Source organism: Triticum urartu, chromosome 7 (genome assembly GCF_003073215.2).
Source record: "Triticum urartu cultivar G1812 chromosome 7, Tu2.1, whole genome shotgun sequence".
In the NCBI taxonomy this organism is placed as follows: Eukaryota; Viridiplantae; Streptophyta; class Magnoliopsida; order Poales; family Poaceae; genus Triticum; species Triticum urartu.
The window spans coordinates 432174679-432195481 of record NC_053028.1 but is presented as its reverse complement, the minus strand read 5'-3'; the positions used below and the strand labels follow the sequence as shown (position 1 = coordinate 432195481).

At 38.9% G+C, this 20803-nt stretch overlaps 1 protein-coding gene across 2 annotated transcripts; it reads left to right on the top strand.

Moving 5' to 3' along the window:
* Window positions 1-10992: 10992 nt before the first annotated feature.
* Window positions 10993-16705, top strand: LOC125520345 (probable UDP-arabinose 4-epimerase 3). Of its 2 annotated transcripts, XM_048685239.1 has the most exons (11): window positions 10993-11283; window positions 11867-12005; window positions 12936-13060; window positions 14102-14215; window positions 14316-14423; window positions 14513-14604; window positions 14858-14999; window positions 15300-15394; window positions 15469-15598; window positions 15784-15928; window positions 16195-16705. In XM_048685239.1, the coding sequence occupies exons 2-11, from the start codon at window positions 11966-11968 to the stop codon at window positions 16419-16421; spliced, it is 1218 nt and encodes a 405-aa protein (XP_048541196.1). In that variant the 5' UTR covers window positions 10993-11283; window positions 11867-11965; the 3' UTR covers window positions 16422-16705. The 2 variants fall into 2 exon arrangements, with proteins under 2 accessions (XP_048541196.1, XP_048541197.1); XM_048685240.1 differs by lacking the exon at window positions 11867-12005 and having other exon boundaries at window positions 11020-11283.
* The last annotated feature ends 4098 nt before the right edge of the window (window positions 16706-20803 follow it).

Here is a 20803-nt window from a genome sequence, read left to right as displayed (position 1 = left end):
TATGTATGTCTGGATCTTTCCCCAACATATAGTGCTTGCCAAAAAGAGAAGTGTAAAAAGGAAGGGAGAAGATCACCATGACTCTTGTATAAAGGTAGGAGATAAAAATAAAAGATAGGCCCTTCGTAGAGGTTGTCATGCACTTTTATAGTTGGATGCACACAATCTTAATACAAAGGAATGTCACTTTATATTGCCACTTGTGATAAAGAACTTTATTATGCAGTCTGTCGCTTTTATTTCTTCCATATCACAAGTTCGTATAAAGTTTATTTTCCTCACACTAAAAGATCATACATATTTAGAGAGCAATTTTTATTGCTTGCACCGATGACAACTTACTTGAAGGATCTTACTCAATCCATACGTAGATATAGTGGACTCTCATGGAAAAACTGGGTTTATGGGTTTTGGACGCACAACCGGTATTCTACTTGGTGCAAAATATTTGGCTAGCATAGGGTGAGAAGCAAGCTCAACATGTTGGAGGATCCTTGATAACATAACTTATATTCAGAAATAAGAGAACATATCTCATTATGTTGTCTTCATTGTCCAACATCAGCTTATTAGCATATAATATTTTAATGAGTGCTCACAATCAAAAAAGATGTCCAAGATAGTGTATTTATATGTGAAACCTCTCTTTCTTTATTACCTCCTATTAATTTCAACCATACCAAAACTATCTTTGTCAACTCTCAACAAATTTCATTCATCATACTATTTATATGTGAAGTCATCACTCTCCATAAGATCATTATATAATTTTTTTTATTTTTTTCAAGATCAAAGCAAGAAAACAAAGCCCTCAACTCAGAACTACTCTTTACTATATAACTCTCAGACTCGATTACATAGATGGATCACAAGACAAACTCAAAGACTAGATCATACTAAAACTTTTATTCTACTAGATCAAGATAAAAACAAAAGGATCGAACTAAGAAAAACAATAAAGGTAAAGATGTGATGGTGATACAATACCGGGCCACCTCCCCCAAGCTTGGAACAAGCCAAGGGGAGTGCCCATACCCATGTACTCAAGTCTCCTTCTTCGGAGGTGATGGTGCAATTTTCTTAGCAATAATGCTCTTCAGAATGCGATTCTCCTCTTCAAGCTTTTGATTTTGCTGCTTGACATCCATATTTTCCTTGCTGAGTTTTCTTGTGACAGTTAGAGCGCCGTCCACCCATGGATGCATCTTGGCTGCGGGGGAAAAAGCAAACACTCTTTTATATGTTATTATAAGAGATAAACTTAGCACCGGGTGGTTTGACTGAATCAGGCAGGACTGAGCTCGTGGATTCCTCATGCCAGCCATCAGGTCAGGGAAGGGAAGTGACTTCTTGATCCTCCTCCATAGCGTCTACTCTTTTTAGGTCAGCTTCCATCTCCTCCTCTGTTGACCACCCAAAGGGTTCAGCTTCGATGTATGCTCTTGGGTCAGGTGTCGGGTGAGAGACACGACTCTCCCCGACCGACTCTTGTGAAGACATCTTGCTCTAAATCTGTTGCAGAAATAGCTCAAAATAAGAACATAAGAGATTGTCGTGATACGATGGTCAAAACCTTCGAGACATTATATAATGAATTTTTACCATGCAAAACAAGTATTCTGGGAGAAAACGGAGTCCGGAGGGCACACGAGGTGGCCACAAGACTAGGAAGCACGCCCAGGGGGGTAGGGCGCGCCCCCATGGCTTGTCGCCTCCTCGTGCGCTATTCAGACTACTTCTTATTTTCCTAAATTTTTAAATATTCCAAAACAGAGTAAAATTGCTATTAGAAAACTTTTGGAGTCGGTTTACTTACCGTATCACATACCTATTCCTTTTCAGGGTTCTGAAGAGTTCTGGAAAGTTTCACTTATGTACTCCTCCGGTGTTATGGTATTAATAATATCGATTTCAACATTTATGGGCGTACCTGAGATATATTGTTTGATTCTTTGCACATTCATCACCTTCGAATTAGTGCCTTTGGCGTTGGTGATCTTGATGGCACCAGAGCAATAAACTTCCTCGATAATGTAAGGACCTTCCCACTTAGAGAGACGTTCTCCTACAAAAAATCTTAAACGAGAATTGTATAGCAAGACATGGTCGCCTACATTAAAATCCCTCTTTTGTGTTCTTTCATCATGCCATCTTTTAACCTTTTCTTTGAACAGTTTGGCATTTTCATAGGCTTAGGTTCTCCATTCATCAAGCGAGCAAATGTCAAATAACCTCTTCTCACCGGCAAGTTTGAAATCATAATTGAGCTCTTTGATTGCCCAATAAGCTTTATGTTCTAATTCAAGAGGTAAGTGACATGCTTTTCCATAAACCATTTTATATGGATACATACTCATAGGATTTTTATAAGCAATTCTATAAGCCCATAATGCATCATCAAGTTTCTTAGATCAATTCTTTCTAGATCTACCAATAGTCTTTTGCAAGATCAATTTAATTTATCTGTTACTTAATTCTACTTGACCACTAGACTGAGGATGATATGGAGATGCAATTCTATGGTTAACATCATACTTAGCAAGAAATTTACGAAAAGCACCATGAATAAAGTGTGAACCACCATCAGTCATTAAATATCTAGGGACTCCAAACCTCGGGAAAATAACTTCTTTAAGCATTTTAATAGAAGTGTTGTGATCAGCACTACTAGTTGGAATAGCTTCTACCCACTTAGTAACTTAATCAACAACAACTAAAATATGAGTACACCCATTAGAGGATGGAAAAGGTCCCATATAATCAAAACCCCATACATCAAATGGTTCAATGACAAGTGAATAATTCATAGGCATTTCCTGATGTCTACTAATATTACCAATTCTTTGACATTCATCACAAGATAAGACAAATTTACGAGCATTTTGAAAAGAGTAGGCCAATAGAAACCAGATTGTAATACCTTGTGTGCAGTTCGGTCTCCAGCATGGTGTCCCCCATAAGCCTCGGAGTGACACTTGCGTAGGATTTGTTCCTATTCATGCTCAGGTACACAACATCGAATAACACCATCTACTCCTTCTTTATAGAGGTGTGGGCCATCCCAGATGTAATGTCTTAAATCATACAAAAACTTTTTCTTTTGTTGGTATGTGAAACTAGGTGGTATAAATTTAGCAACAATGTAATTAGCATAATCAACATACCAAGGAGTACTACAAGAAGCATTTATGATAGCTAGTTGTTCATCAGGAAAGCTATCATCAATAGGTAGTGGGTTATCAAGAATATTTTCTAACCTAGACAAGTTGTCTGCTACAGAGTTTTCAGCCCCTTTCCTATCAGTAATATGTAAATCAAATTCTTGTAGCAAGAGAACCCATCTAATAAGTCTAGGTTTAGCATATTTATTTTCCATAAGGTATTTAATAGCAGCATGATCGGTGTGAACAATTACTTTGGAATCGACAATATACGATCTGAATTTATCACAAGCAAACACAACTGCTAAAAATTCTTTTTTAGTAGTAGCATAATTTCTTTGAGCACTGTCTAGAGTTTTGCTAGCATAATGTATAACATTTAATTTCTTATCAACTCTTTGTCCTAGAACAACACCAACAACATAAGCACTAGCATCACACATAATTTCAAAGGGTAGGTTCCAATCAGGTGGTTGAACAATAGGTGCAGAAACTAAGGCTTTCTTAAGTATTTCAAAGGCTTCTAAACAATCATCATAAAAACAAATGGAACGTCTTTTTGCAAAAAAGATTAGTGAGAGGCCTAGAAATTTTAGAGAAGTCTTTAATAAATCTCCTATAGAAACCAGCATGACCAAGGAAGCTTCTTATACCTTTGATATCTTTAGGACACAACATTTTTTCAATTGCATAAACTTTAGCTTTATCAACTTCAATACCTATTTCGGAGATTTTTATGCCCCAAGACAATACCTTTGTTAACCATAAAGTGGCATTTCTCCCAATTCAAGAGAAGATTAGTTTATTCACATCTTTGCAAAACTCGATCGAGGTTGTTTAAGCAATCATCAAAAGAAGTTCCGTAAACAGAAATATCATCCATGAAAACCTCAACAATCTTTTCACAAAAATTAGAGAATATAGCAGTCATACATCTTTGAAAGGTAGCAGGTGCCTTGCATAAACCAAAAGGCATACGTCTATAAGCAAAGGTACCAAAAGGGCATGTAAAAGTAGTTTTTTCTTGATCCTCTTGTGACACATGTATTTGAGAAAAACTAGAATATCCATCTAGAGAGCAATGGTGTGTATGTTTTGATAGTCTTTCTAGCATTTGATCAATAAAAGGTAGAGTATAATGATCTTTCCTAGTAGCTTTGTTTAATTTTCTAAAATCAATTACCATTCTATGACCTATGACAGTTCTTTGTGGAATCCATTCATTCTTATCATGAGGCACAACAGTAATACCTCCCTTCTTAGGGACACAATGAACAGGACTTACCCATCTACTATCAGCAATAGGATAAATTGTACCTGCTTCCAGAAGCTTTAATATTTCATTTCGTGCCACTTCTTTCATCTTAGGTTTTAACCGTCGTTGGTGATCAACAACTAGTTTAGCATCAGGCTCCATATTAATTTTATGCTGACATAGAGTGGGACTAATGCCCTTAATATCATCAAGAATATATCCAATAGCGACATGGTGCTTCCTTAGAGTTTTCAATAACCTCTTTTCTTCATGCTTTGAAAGGTTAGCACTAATAATAACAGGATATATCTTGTTTTCATCAAGATAAGCATATTTCAGAGTATCAGGCAATTGTTTAAGATCAAACACAGGATCACTCTTGTGTGGTAGAGGATCTCCAAGAGTCTCAACAGGCAAATTATGTTTCAAGACAAGCATTTGCTTAAAGAATATTTCATCTATTTCATTTCTTTCATTCATAAACATATCATTTTCATGGTATAGCAAATATTGTTCTAAAGGATCAGTAGGAGGCACGACAATAGAAGCAAGACCAATAATTTCATCTTTACTAGGCAATTCTTTATCACGAGGTTATCTATGAAATTTGGAGAAATTTAACTCATGAGACACATCACCAAAATTAACACTGACCGTTTCTTTAGTGCAATCAATCTTAGCATTCACCGTATTCAAGAAAGGTCTACCAAATATAATGGGACAAAAATCATCTTGTGGGGAACCGAGAACTAGAAAATCAGTAGGGTATTTTACTTTCCCACACAAGACTTCAACATCTCTAACAATCCCAAGTGGTGTCATAGTATCTCTATTCGCAAGATTAATAGTAACATCGATATCTTATATTTCAGCAGGTGCAATATCATTCATAATTTGTTGATATAAAGTAAACAGGATAGCACTCACACTAGCACCCAAATCACATAAGCCATGATAACAGCGATCTCCTATTTTAACAGAGGCAACAGGCATGCCGACAACAGGTCTATGTTTTTGTTTTTCATCGGGTTTAGCAATTCTAGTAGCTTCAGCACAGAAATAAATAACATGCCCATCAATATTATCAACTAAGATATCTTTAACCATAGCAACATTAGATTCTACTTTAAATTTTTTCAGGGGGTGTAGGTGTTCTAGTATAACTCTTATGAACCACAACTGAAGCTTTAGCATGTTCCTTTACTCTAACAGGAAAAGGTGGTTTCTCAACATAAGCAGTAGGAACAACTGGATTATCATTATAAATAATGGTTTCTTCTTCGGCTTTAATAGGTTCTACTACTTTTACTTCAATGGGAGGATGATATTTAAACCACTTCTCCTTAGGGAGATCAACATGAGTAGCAAATAATTCACAAAAAGAAGCTACTATCTCAGAGTCAAGTCCATATTTAGTGCTAAATTCACAAAAAGCATCGATATCCTAAAAGATTTAACACAATCAAACTCAAGGTTTATACCTGACTCCTTACCTTTGTCAAGCTCCCAATCTTCAGAGTTGCATTTAATTCTTTCCAAAAGATCCCATTTTAATTCAATAGTCTTCTTCATAAAAGAACCAGTACAAGAAGTATCGAGCGTGGATGGATCATTACGAGAAGGCCGAGCATACAAATTTTGAATAATAATTTCTCTTGAGAGCTCATGATTGGGGCATGAACAAAACATTGACTTAAGCCTCCCCCAAGCTTGCGATACTTTCTCCTTCACGAGGCCAAAAAATATAATTCCAATCACGATGAACCAGATGCATAGGGTAAAACTTCTGATGAAATTCCAATTTCAATTGGTTGTAATTCCAAGATCCAATATCATCACATAGCCTATACCATGTCAACGCCATTCCCTTTGAAGATAAAGGGAAGACCTTCTTCTTGACCTCATCTCCGGGCAAACCCGCAAGCTTAAATAATCCACAAACTTCATCCTCATAGATTAGATGCATATCAGGATGTAGTGTTACATCTCCTGCATAAGGATTAGCTAGCAGTTTGTCTATCATACCCGAAGGAATTTCATAATAAACATTTTCAGTAGGTGCAGTAGGTTGAGGAGCAACTTCTTGCTCTTCCGGTCGATGTGAAAATACCCCGAACAAACCCCTCAACGGATGATTTTCTATAGTGACAAGCGACGGTAAATTTCAGCATGTAATATAATTTTTTCCTTACAAAATTCCACTCACCAAAGGCGCTTCACTCCCCGGAAATAGTGCCAGAAAAGAGTCTTGATGACCCACAACTATAGGGGATCAATCGTAGTCCTTTCGATAAGTAAGAGTGTCGAACCCAACGAGGAGCAGAAGGAAATGACAAGTGGTTTTCAGCAAGGTATTTTCTGCACGCACTGAAATTATCGGTAACAGATAGTTTGGTGATAAAATAATTCGTAACAGGTAATAAGTAACATGTGTAACAAAGGTGCAACAAGATGGCCCAATCCTTTTTATAACAAAGGATAAGCCTTGACAAACTCTTATATAAAGCAAAGCGCTCCCGTGGACACATGGGAATACTTGTTAAGTTAGTTTTCATCATGCTCATATGATTCGCGTTTGTTACTTTGATAATTTGATCTGTGGGTGGACCGGTGCTTGGGTGCTGCCCTTACTTGGACAAGCCTCCCACTTATGATTAACCCCTCTCGCCAGCATTCGCAACTATGAAAGAAGAATTAAGATAAATCTAACCATAGCATGAAACATGTGGATCCAAATCAGCCCCTTAAGAAGCAACACATAAAATAGGGTTTAAGCTTCTATCACTCTACCAACCCATCATCTACTTATTACTTCCCAATGCCTTCCCCTAGGCCCAAATCATGGTGAAGTGTCATGTAGTCGACGTTCACATAACACCACTAGAGGAAAGACAACATACATCTCATCAAAATATCGAACGAATACCAAATTCATATGATTACTTATAACAAGACTTCTCCCATCTCCTCAGGAACAAACATAACTACTCACAAAGTATATTCATGTTCAAGATCAGAGGGGTAATAAATATCATTAAGGATCTAAACATATGATCTTCCACCAAATAAACCAACTAGCATCAACTACAAGGAGTGATCAACACTACTAGCAACCCACAGGTACCAATTTGAGGTTTTGGGACAAAGATTGAACACAAGAGATGAACTAGGGTTTGAGAGGAGATGGTGCTGATGAAGATGTTGATGAAGATTGACCCTCCCTCGATGAGAGGATCGTCGGTGAAGATGATGGCTTCGATTTCCCCCTCCTAGAGGGAAGTTTCCCCGATAGAATAGCTCCGCCGGAGCCCTAGATTGCTTCTGCCCAGGTTCTGCGCCGAGATGGCGACGCTTCGTCCCGAAAGCTTCCTTATGATTTTTTTCTAGGTCAAAACGCTTCATATAGCAGAAGATGGGCACCAAACGATGCCTAGGGGCCCCACAAGCCCTGGGGGGTAGGGCGCGCCCCCCATGCTTGTGGCCACCTGGTGGGTCCCATTCTGTAGTTTCTTCACCCAATATTATATATATTCCAAAATAATTATCTGTAAGTTGCAGGACATTTGGAGTTGTGCAGAATAGCTATCTCAGATTTTCTCCTTTCCGGTCCAGAATTCCAGCTGCCGGCATTCTCCCCTTTTATATAAACCTTGTAAAATAAGAGAGAAAAGGCATAAGTATAGTACCATATTGTAAATAACAGTCAATAATGCAATAAATATCAAAATAAAAGCATGATGCAAAATGGATGTATCAATCAACAAAATTACCTTGGATCGTATCAAACATACAACCTTGGTTCTATTTCCATCTCATGGGAATCATTTTGACATCCATATAGTATATATCATAATTGAAATATTTAGTAATTGCTAGTTTAACCTGCACTGACTTTAAGTATAGCTATGATGACACAATCTCGTCATAGTCAACTCCTTGATCTTATCATAAACTATTTGTAACAATTCAAGCATTATTAAACATTTCTATCTCTGTGAGTTTATAGATCCATTACTATTTTCTAGACTCTAAGTCTCAAAGGGTTCATCAAGTTCTAAACTTCAATTATGTGTATGGATACTATCTCAGATTATTTTGACATATAGCCAATTTCCAGAGTGAGGTCCCATCAATGTTTCTCTGTGAACTATAGTTTAATCGTTTGTTCAACAATATTTTGTCTGCATGCCATGAAGGTCTGCACGAATTTTCCTAACCAATATGGTTCAGCTCGACTGAAGTCTCTATATCTCATGTAGAGTCTTTCGTATCACTCATGGTAGGAAATTCTAGAATCACTTCTAGCGTTGATTTTCTTTGACCTGATCACGAAGATTCTGCAATCTTATTGAGTTGCACTGTCCTCCCACTTTCTTTGCAGAAAACATGTTTTTTCAAAAATTTCGCACTCTAGCAAAACACTTTGCCTTGGAATAGTGATAGAGGAATACCCAACCATTTGGGATAAGTTGGGGCTGTACGATGTGATTAATAAAGCTTGTGCTATTGATCACATGGGAGAGGCAGTTCTGGAATTCTCACTCCTTATGCCAGACTAACAACTATCTATATTGGGCCTCCAGAATGTACATGAATTGATCGCTATAACCGCTTGGTATCTATGGTGGGATAGACACAAGCTAGTTCGTGAGGAAAAGTTTCAAGATGCGTACCAGACGTCCATGGGGTCGAGCTATAACGGCAAACTATGTAAATGCCCATTCACCTAATGCAATTAGGAAAGAGGGGGGGAGTGGAGCAGACCTCCTATGGTTTTTCTAAAACCGAACTTGGATGCTTCTTTTGATCATGATCTGCTTAGGGGCGCAATTGGTATTGTCCTTCGGGATGATAAAGGAAAAATCATTGTTGGCCGAAACTGTAAGACCGATTGGTGTGCTGATGTACTGACAGCGGAAGCGTTGGCTCTAAGGTTGGATTTATCTCTTGCACAAAAGTTGGGATGCAATCGTCTTGTTATTAACTCTGATAATATGAAAGTCATTGACACAATGAAGAATAGAGGAGAATCTGCAGGAGCGACGACGGCAGTTTTCGATGATTGCTATTTCATGGCATTTGTTTTTTCTCTTACTAGTCTTGAACAATGTAATAGGGAAGCAAATAAGGTTGCTTAAGAACTTGCTAGATTAGGGTTTCCTGACAAGGGATCAGTTTGAGGAGCCTTTGAAAAATATTGTAATTTTCTTATAAATGATGTAACTGTTGTTTCTAATGAATAAAGCTGATTTTTTTTGAAAATTCAGGTGGGGGACCCCTCCCCCCATTCTAAAAAAACTAGGTTAAAATATTCCCCATCCTCTAGAGAAAAGGAATGACCTAACTAGAGAGTATGCCCAAGACATTCTATTTTAGTCCCTATTTGGGGTAATAAATTTAGGGAGAAACTAACGAGACGCCATTAAAATCGCAAGGATAGCCTTTTATTCATGTCATATAAAGTCAAAGTGCTCTGAAACTCATGGTGAACAACTTGCAAAAGCATAGTAGATCATAAAGGGCAAACCAAATATGAGCTATCTCATGCATCTTTTCTCCCTCGTGTCTTCTCAAGTTAAGTAGCAATTTCCTTGATGTTTCACTATCTTAAAAATGCCATTTCCAAGTAAATTGCATGGTTTTGATGTCTATGGCCCCGATCACATTCTAACAATGAGTTTGTCTGATTTATGTGTTCCAAGAAAATTCTTAAAGGTTGTATTACTAGAAAACAACATTTTACACGGTGCTATGATGGATCAAAGTCATTGGAGCAACTCTAATAGAGTCTTTATATCCCTCTTGGATCCATAATAAGCGCCAATGTGAAGCATATAGGGTAAAAAACACTGTAACATATTCACCAAACCCGTCTCCATCGCCATATTTCTGGAAGACCCTCCATACTTCCCCCAACTTGCTTGGAATCGAGGCCCGTTGCCAAAAATTGAGCTTCACCGACATCTGCCTTTCGTCGCTGCGGTGGGAGTAGGAAGCCTCCCATGCCCTACCTCAACCTTGCCTGCTTCAAGTAGTGGGAGATTTAGAATCCGAGTACCAGGAGTGTCATCTTCAATAAATCTCTATTTTTTATGAAAAATATACTAAAATAGTATAATTTGATCTAAACATTATGATAAATCTAACAAATAGTCTTGAAATGGTATCAAGAAATGTTTTATATTTGAGATAGAGGGAGTATAATATAAACTACTCCCCCTTAAAGAAATATAGGAGTGCTACACAGGAAGTATTTTGCATTTTTGGAGGAGTTAAAAAACAAACCATAAATACCAATCCTCAGCAGATTGATATGTACACTATACAAGTATCATGTCAGGCAATGTCTCGTCATCATATCGATTTGACGTTGCGTGCTTCACAAGAGTGTTGACATATTAACTCTGATGCTGGCTCATAGATGCAAGAGAAAGGTAGGAAAAGAAAGGAAAAAAATGCACAAAGAAAAGTTTGCAGTGCAGGTGGTGATAGATTCCCAACAACAAACAATGCGAGTAATAAATTCTGAAACTTGAGATTCAGTACTGGTTTTAAGGTGGAGAGATAGAGTGTGCAGTCACCTCCTGGGCCAAGAGTGAGAAAGAAAAGCAAGAAACGGCGAGAGGGAGGTGGAGAGAGGAAGCAACAGCAAAGCAAGGACTTTTGCAACTCTACTTCTCTTCTCTCTAGACAGACAGACAGACAGAGGAGAGGAGAGAGAGGGGACTTGGTCCAGAACACCACCCCAACGACCCCCCTCCTCTCCCGTGTTTTCTCCTACTTCTCCTCCCGGACGGAGGCTTCTCCTCTCTCGCCCTGCTTGATTGGAGCTGCCCCTCACTCCCTCTGTCTCCCTGCGCGCACACGGTGAGCTCTTGCCGCCTCAGCTGCATTTTCTTGATCTGGCTTCGCGGCCGCGGAACTTTCTTGCGGATCGGGGGTTTCCTCATGCTTGCGTTTCTTGTAGTTGGACATTCGTGATGTTTGGTTCGGATTGAGGCGGCAAAAGTGCGATATTGATGCGATTCGCTTGAGGAGGCGGGGGGGGGGGGGGGGGGTAAGGTAATAATAAGAAGTAAATGCGCTTCGATTTCTCTCGTCGTTGTTCCGTGCTGCTCTCTTCGGATCTACTGCGGTTGCCACGCCTGAAAACTCCATCCCGGCGGCACTCTCTTCAACTCGAGATCTTGCGCTTTTCATTTCGCTTTGTCCTTTTCTGAATTCGAGATTAAGACCGGCGAATCGACTTTTGGACATGTTTCTTTCTTTTTGGCCAATTGGTGCCCAATGCTCTATCTAATGCTGTTGATCCTTGTTTGGAATTGCAATGCTGTTCTTGCCCTGTTGGAATTGGCCGCCCTATGGCCATGGGGATTCTTATCATTCGCTTGCTCTGGGTGTGATTTTTTGTGTCCTTGTGACTGACACATTCCGTGTGCTGGTTCTGTAGGGATTCCACCATTGGCAGAAAGATCAAGGTGGCGGCAGTGGCGGCGGCGAGTAGAGGTTCCACCATTGGCTAGTTCGTCTCAAGGAGTAGAATTCTTACATGGTCCCTGTAAACAGGAGGGGAACACAGCCTAGGGCTGGTAGATCTCTGTACACAGTCTTGGCTATTACTGTTTCTTTAGATACATAGACACCTCATTGCCATGGCTTTTCACCCCAATAGTCCTTCAGCATGTGTGCCAACCAGTAGTGGGTGGGCATTGTTTTTGCTTAATTTGTCTCTCGAATCCATGCCCCATGATATATTATTATTTTCAATACTCCACCTGAAAAAGCTGTCCTTTTTAGAGCCTACAATGGGATTCACCTGGTGTACAAGTGCATGCTTAGCTTTCCACGGTGATGTTTAGCATGCTTGTTAGTGAAGCTGTGCTGTTTCACACTGAAAGTCGTAGGGCTGTTTGGATGGCATGCATGCATTTGGATCATGGCCAAATTTTTGGATCATTGCCAATTATTTGGTGACGCTATGTGATTCTGTAGTAGCCAGCGGGCGAATTCCTGGCGGCAAATTCCTGCGCCAAAATTTTGGCAAGCCTTCGTTTTGGTAGGGCTGGCATGGGCACCAACCAAACAGCCCCGTAGTGTTTCTGTTGGCACTGTTTTCAGTGGTGTTTCTTCTGCCTGAAGTAATGCTCCTTACATAGACATTAAAGATGTAAGTTGCTAGAAAGGTAGGCAAGTGAAAGTAAAACAATTAGATGCAGTATTTGAACTGAAGTCAACTGGACATGTGCACCCATACCAATTTAGCCTTTAAGGAAAGCTGTCGCTTTGTCGCGATCACATTTCAAGCAAGTCAACAGTATACTTACTGGTTACTGCATATATTTAACAAAGAGAAAGTTATTTTCTGTGAGGTTCATCTCTCTCTTATTCATTGTTCTAATCGACTTGGTTGCTCCATTGGTCTGATCACGAGTATGCTTCAGCTTAATCAACCAGCATAAATTCGTAATGATTACATTTATGGTCGTTTCCCTTATGGTCTATATTTTTGTTGTTGATAGGGATGGAGTACTTTGATGCTAGGCGTAAACCACATAATATTGGGAAAGTCGTTGTGGCCCTGCTCTTCGTAGCACTCTGTATATTTGTTCTGAAGCAATCTCCTGGTTTTGGTGGCAATAGTGTGGTAAGATGTCCACGTATCTCTTATCCTTTTCCCTCCAATCATATTCTTTTTAACTTGCTTTCGGAATCAGTTTTTTCTCATGTTTAATAGCACACAAATTAAAGGTCACATATCTACCTATAGGAATTGATTACACCTTTCTAAGGTCCTTCCTTTTTTGTTTTCTTGCTGGGCACTTCATCGAATAGTTTGTTTTAGTCTCAAGCAACTGTAGGCGTAACAGAAAAGCATATCATCACTTGGGTTATTGAATACATCCTTGTATAAACATAAAAAGAATGATAAATATTCTAGTTTTGTCCACGCGCATATTAGCTACTCTTAGTAGTGCTAGCAAGCAGATGATGAAAGTGACATCCCTCCAGCCAATAGTCTTTGCATTGCTTTGTAGTTTACATTAGGTCATGGTCCAACTTGAACTTCCATGACTGTTTGTTGCGACTTCTTGGTTTGGTAAGTTGTGGGCCTAATGCATCCTAACAAATTGGATCTTTCATCAATAAGGTGGTAGTTGTATATTATGACAGCTAAGCCATCTCAATAAATACCCCTGACTTTTTCCTGTTGAAGAAAAGCTATTTGGTGAATTTGCAGATGTAGATATATCAGATATCTGAAACTACAGGTTAATTATATAGCGCAGTGTTTTTTTGTATGACATTTTAAAGGCTTTTGCTAATTGCAGTTAAAAAACTACATTGACTTTGTGTGTGGTCATATCTAACTTGATGTACATATATAAATTTGCATCATATGTGTGCGGTGAAGCTTGGGTATGATATCACTGGAGCTGAAGAATTTTTTTGAGCTATTAATAGACGAGCCAGACAAAAATCATTTACTTTGCAATTTGATTCGAAGTGTTGGATATAGGAAACTAAAGTGTGTATCAACTTCTGTTGCTCACACTTTTCATCACTTCATGCAAGGTCCTTTATTTTGTCCTCTTTGTTATGATTACATGATTATCATGGTATTGTTATATCTATATTCACTTAAATCACAACTGTAGAGCTGATTTTGGTTCATGTACCGCTGCAGTTTTCTCGTCATGAACCTGGGGTTACCCATGTCTTAGTGACAGGAGGAGCTGGCTATATTGGTTCACATGCCTCATTACGGCTATTAAAAGACAACTATCGAGTTACCATTGTGGTAATTCCGTTTATCTTTCTGTGGAATTGTTGAATATCTGAAGGAGTGATTCATTCGGTGGATCTTCATCCTTGATGATAAGTTATGTTTATTCTTGTAGGACAATCTTTCTAGAGGAAATAAAGGAGCAGTAAAGGTTCTCCAAGAATTATTTCCGGAGCCTGGGAGACTTCAATTCATCTATGCAGATCTTGGGGATCAAAAATCTGTATCCTAATTTTATGCTTATAACACTACCTGCAGCATGTTGTCCTTTACAGTTATATTGTTCTTGTTATTCACTTAACCGGACTCCAGGTCAACAAGATATTTTCTGAAAATGCATTTGATGCTGTGATGCACTTTGCGGCTGTTGCCTATGTGGGTGAGAGTACAATGGAACCCCTTAGGTAAGTCATCACCTTATTGACAGTTTGACACACTTCACCTGTTAAGCCTCACCCACCTTACACACACTTCTGTAGAACGACCTAACCATATTCTTCTAGGGGAAAAGACACTCAATTTCCTTTCCTTCCAAAAAACTAACATTCTAATTAGTCCATGGAGCACTGTAATGTCAACCCCTCAATCATGCACTTGAATATTTTGTAGTTCTCTAGATAATGCTGTTATAGATTGACAATCTCGACTACTTGGCAGGTATTATCACAATATTACATCAAACACCTTACTGATTTTGGAGGCTATGGCTTCTCATGGAGTCAAGACACTTATTTACTCTAGTACCTGTGCAACTTATGGAGAACCAGAGAAGATGCCTATAATAGAAACCACACCTCAGGTAGATATTCTTAAGATGACTTGTAGACGTGCAGGCGATTATTTTTAACATAGCTTCTAGAAGTGTATGCGACTATTTTTAAGATGGCCTTATGAAGGCAATGTTTCTGGGTATTTCATCTTCCAATTATTGAAAAGGCAAAATTTAGTGCTGCTACCTCAATATTTTACTCTTTACTTCGCTATTGCTAGTTTCATGTATGTACCTCTATTCGTGCAAAACAAAATCTATTTAACTTGTTGGAACATCCGATATTTTTGGTATTATTTTCCTAATTGCTTTATATGTATCTTTACACAGTTGCCAATTAACCCCTATGGAAAAGCCAAGAAAATGGCAGAGGACATCATACTAGATTTCTCAAAGAGAACAGATATGGCTGTCATGATTTTAAGGTGGGATATTTGTACAAGTTAGGAATTTATGAACACAGAATTGACTTTGACTGACATGAAAACTTTTGTCTTAGATATTTCAATGTCATTGGATCAGACCCGGAGGGAAGATTAGGTGAGGCTCCTAGGCCTGAACTACGAGAGCATGGAAGAATATCTGGAGCATGCTTTGATGCAGCATTAGGAGTCATTTCAGGATTGAAGGTATTTTTTTTCTTGTATATTGACTGAAGCAGGTTCGCGTATGAAGTTGTGCATGTTTGGATTATAATATTAATATGGTATATAATGCTTATGCTCTCTGCTTCAGAGTAAGTAGCACGCCTGTGTTTTAAGTGCAATCAGTGAGTAAGGGGTGAAGCTGATGGATTTTGACAAATCAATTGCAGGTTAAAGGGATAGATTATCCTACAGCTGATGGAACCTGCATACGAGACTACATTGATGTCACAGATCTTGTAGATGCTCATGTGAAAGCACTCAACAAGGCAGAGCCTAGTAAAGTTGGCATTTATAATGTTGGCACTGGAAGAGGTTTGACAATACTAGATTTCTTTCTAATTTTACTTAATTGCAGTTAATTCTTTGCTCACACAAGGACAAAGCATATCATTTATATATGAAAATTGGCATAGAAGAACATGCAAAGTGTTAGTCGAGAAGAACCAAAGGAGTATTCTTTACTGATCTTACATTAGAAAAAAAAACCATGTAAAGGTTATGCAATTATGGTATCATACTTGAAGAATTAACTGAAGTTGTCCTGTCAAATCATGCCCCTATCCATCTCCTCTATTCAGGCCGTTCCGTTAAGGAGTTTGTCGATGCCTGCAAGCAGGCAACTGGGGTTGACATCAAAATTGAGTACCTCAGCAGGAGGCCAGGAGACTATGCTGAAGTATTCAGTGACCCCACCAAGATCAACAGTGAGCTCAACTGGACTGCTCAACACACCGATCTGAAGGAAAGCCTGTCTGTCGCGTGGAAGTGGCAAAAGTCGCATCCGCGGGGCTATGGGGCAAACTAGATATAGCTCGCAATCAATAACTCCGCTGAAATCGTTAATACATGTTGATTCTGTAGTTAGTGGTATAGGATCTTGGTGCTCTATACTCTTTGCCAAGTCGCTTCGTTCTTAATCTGTTCTTTTCTTTTTCTGTTTTCAAAAGGTTTGTTTTTTGCTAGTGGAAATATAAGCGATCCGGATATGCTGGAAATCCTGTAAGCATTCCTGTAAGAGCAAATTGCTTGATTGAAAGAACTGTAAAGTACATTTCTTGTGCCATTCAAATCTGATGGTTGTCAACGGAAGCCGGCTGTGAAATCCCTGCTGTGTTTGGCTATGCAAAATATTTTGCCCACTTCTCATGCTGTTTCTGCACTTCTTTTGTGCTGTGCAGCCTCATGAAGACATGCAAAATTGTACTATCATACTATATCATTCAAGATGTATCCGAGCACATGAATTTCGCGTGTAAAAATGCGTCAAATTCACGTGTTCCAATTTGCAGAGATGGCTCTATGAGGGCATGAAGGGTGACCAACCATCCTCCATCTGAACAAAATATATGCAGGCATGTTTGGAATGCGAGATTTTCGGTTTTCCTCAAAATTCTACAGAAATGCTGACCAAATCAGACGAACAAAAACGATGAAATGCCACCCAAATCAGCAGGCCTAATAGCATCAGGACTGCATGGTTAGGTAAGTTGCCGCAAGTTAACAACAGCTTGATATCTGACTAAACACGTGCTTATGTAGGGCAATCAGTAGTGAGGTCTTGCCAGCACTGAGGTCTTGCCAGCAGTCTGGTGAGCAGTGCTCTTTTGAGGGTTTGTCTGTGTGTGTGTGTGTGTGTGTGTGTGTGTGTGTGTGTGTGGTGGAAACACGGATAAGGATATACTCCTAGATGACTCGAACAGCAACTTGGCTGCAGCAACAGGCGACCAAACAGGTAGATGTACCCTGCGCAACAGAACACATTGGGTTGGGCAAAGTACCTACCTACCCCTGCGGGCAATTCTCTTTTTGGCTGTCACGTCAAGTCTCCCAATTGGTTGCCACAAAACAAGAGTGCGCCCGCACAATTCATTTGTGGTTGCTAGTTGGCCTACGGTGCGTCTCTATCCAGAAACACATGTTTTCATTTCTGATGATGTAATTTCTTCTTTTTGCAAATACATTTGTGCTTAAAACATACTCGTACTACTACTAGCAGAAAGATGTAATATGTGACATAAACATATTTTTGCGAGATGAATCACGGTGTAATAGTGTGCGATGTGTGTTGTTAACCTGAAGGAGTGCACCCGTTGCAGAAATGTACAACGACGTTTTAGAGAACATGCGTTCAAATTTATATATTCTCCAGTCCTAAGTAAATAAAGCGTCTAACCAAAAAACGCAGCGAGACAATGTTACAACAGAAAGAAGTGACTTTTTTTTATGTGTACAATTGTTTTAGATGTGTATGGTCGAGATTTGCCCGTGCTTTGCAAGCAACTGCTGGCTCATTTGGAGGTTCACATATGCTGAAGGCATGCTTGGTTTGTAGTCAACCTTTATATACCAACTAAAAGCCTGGTATTTCACTTTTTATAATTATATCAATTTTTTCGACAAGGATGTAATATACAGTTGCATATAACCATCGTCATCACTAAGTGGTTGTTGGAAGTTCTCCTTTTGTTCTAAAACAGAAGGAAAAAAAATGTTGCTACCCCATGGGCTATTGTTTTTTTTAGTATACCCGTGGGCTATATTAATGCCCTCTTTTGAGTCGATATCCCTAGATATAATGTCAGATTGTGCTTTGAGATTCAAATATTTCCGTCATCTTCGTGTTAGCATACTAACTTAACACCTTAATGACGTCAATTCTATAGAATTGCCATGTCAAAACAAGGTCAATGTGGTTTAGGGTCAAGTATTACTTTATCATTAAGTCATTTTGATGCCTAAAATGAATCAATACAAGTTAAATAACTGGCTCACAAGGATGAGTACAATGCTATGTCGTGTAGGGATATAAAATATGTGGATCTCAATGCTTCATTGTATAGAGCCCACGAGACAGGGGCGGGTCTAGGAATTCTCAAAAAGAAGGAGGTGGGCCAAGGGATGTCGGATTGGACGTAATAGTGCACACATGCTTTCTTATGTTTTTGGGTTGTGTTAAAGCAGTGGTGGTGCAAGACTTCATCCTTGTGTAGGTAACTAAAATTTGTGTGGCCAAATATATGTGTTCATATGATTTTTTTGTTGTTTCCGGCTTTTGGCCATGAGATAAGAATTATACATGCGTTCGTATAACAACGGTACAAAGAAGATTGTCTTTTGTCTTAGACGATGAATCGAGTTTTTTATGACTTCACTATGTACTTCGAGTTTTTAGCCCTACCCCTACCATTGTCATAAGGTAAGAATTACAGATGCGTTCGTATAACAACGGTACAAGGAAGATTGTCTTTTGTCTTATATGATGAATCGAGTTTTTAGTATTCTTTATGACTTCACTATGTATTTGAGTACTAAAATGTAGATACTTATCACAAAGCGTGGGATACCTATTATTGACGATGTACAATACTGGCTAAGCGAATATTATGTTGAACTTACTCTATAAAAGTAATTATATGAGTAGATTGATAACAAAGGTTTGGACGATATGAAAGCTTTGTATTTTAGAATTGTTTGCATCGTCCTAAACTTTGATTGGATTTACTATTCTAATTTATTTTCTAATCTAGATAGAGTTTTATTAGGGTTTTTTATAGGGATTTTTTTCGCCAAATTTAGAATTTCATTGAATCTTGGTCTTGATGATTGTAGAAGGATGGAACTTCGAGAAGATGAAACATAACATGGTTATTTTTGGGTTAGCCGTTCATTTCTTACAACTTTTGTTGGTATTATGTTCAAGAGGCAATTATAAAATTTATACCTTTCCACCCAGTCACCTTTTAAAAAAACACTCTATATATTAATTAGGACAAAGTATTACAATCTTTCATTACAAATATCATCACGCAGGACGGGACATCCCCATGTAACAACCCATTAACTCTATGATTTGAACAAAACCTAACAATCTCATGGGCCACCTTGTTTTTCTATTTTTTTTTGAAAAGGGGGGCCTTCCCGGCCTCTGCATCAGAACGATGCATACGGCCATCTTATTAAACAAAAAAGGGTAAAAGTGCCAACAAGGTTCCACAGTCTCCAGCTAAACAAAAAGGAAAAAGAGAAATGCGGCTCACACAGAGCTCCATACGGCTAGATATACAAACTAGTCCAAAAAAAGATGCCACAACCGGCTGGCTAACAATAGATAGAGAAACTAATTGCCTATTCTATTACATGACCGCCATCCAAACTGGTTGAAGATATCCCGAGCGACCATCTCCCAACGGATAGATCCAATAACCAAATGCTCCCTGGCCTCCATCGGAGTGAGTAGCGACCACGAACGGACCAGTGCCGTAGCTCGGAAAATAACCTGCAAAAAATGAATCCGTGATGTTCTGTTAAAAACCAAATCATTTCTGCAATTCCAGATAGTCCATAACAAAGCGCAAACTCCAACTCGAATATGTCTTGCGAGAACAGGCCCAACCCCATTAAGCCATGTCCCAAATAAAGCATTGACAGAAGTCGGTGGAGTGAGATTAAAAGCAAAATGGATCGTCTGCCAAAGAACTCTAGCCAACGGGCAATCAAAGAACAAATGCTTAATCGTCTCATCCCGATCACAGAAACTACACCTAGTAGGACCTGTCCAATTGCGTTTAATCAAGTTGTCCTTTGTTAAAATAACTTGTTTATGGACAAACCACATAAACACTTTTATTTTTAAAGGCACCTTGACAGTCCAAACAAACTTGGAAGTTGGAATAGCAGTCGAATTAATAACATCAATATACATTGATTTAACTGTAAATATTCCAGAACTAGTCAACTTCCAACGCAATACATTGATTTTACCTTGTTTTTCTCTTGTTTGAACTTCTCTATAGTGCACTGAGGAATTAGAGCAAGAACTCCTAACAATTCCCTCTTCAAGTCCACAGGTCGATCTGTCCAAGGCATTATTAGACTAGTAAATTTTCACGAACTGGCAATCAGTCTCCATAGCAGAATGCTTATGCTAAGTAACCGAAATATACAACCAAGTAATACAAGGCCGGATCTCCTCTTGCTCCACACATGTGTAGCATGGCAGGAATTCCCAAGATGAGAGGAGCACCACCCATCACGATCTCTTACTACCACACCAACACGAGCAAATTTTTCCTCCACAAAGCTAGCGTCAACAGTTCCGATGATGTTTCTAGCGTCATCAGAGGGTGTGTGAAGGTTTGTCTTCAGCGGATCTCGCAAGATTCGATTGGCATTTGTCTTCGGTGGATC

Coding starts and splice junctions, on each gene's coding strand:
- LOC125520345 (XM_048685239.1), top strand. CDS start 11,966: ATGGTCCCTGTAAACAGGAGGGGAACACAGCCTAGGGCTG. Junction 15,000..15,299: donor TAATAGAAACCACACCTCAG/GTAGATATTCTT, acceptor ATCTTTACACAG/TTGCCAATTAACCCCTATGG. Junction 15,929..16,194: donor TAATGTTGGCACTGGAAGAG/GTTTGACAATAC, acceptor TCCTCTATTCAG/GCCGTTCCGTTAAGGAGTTT.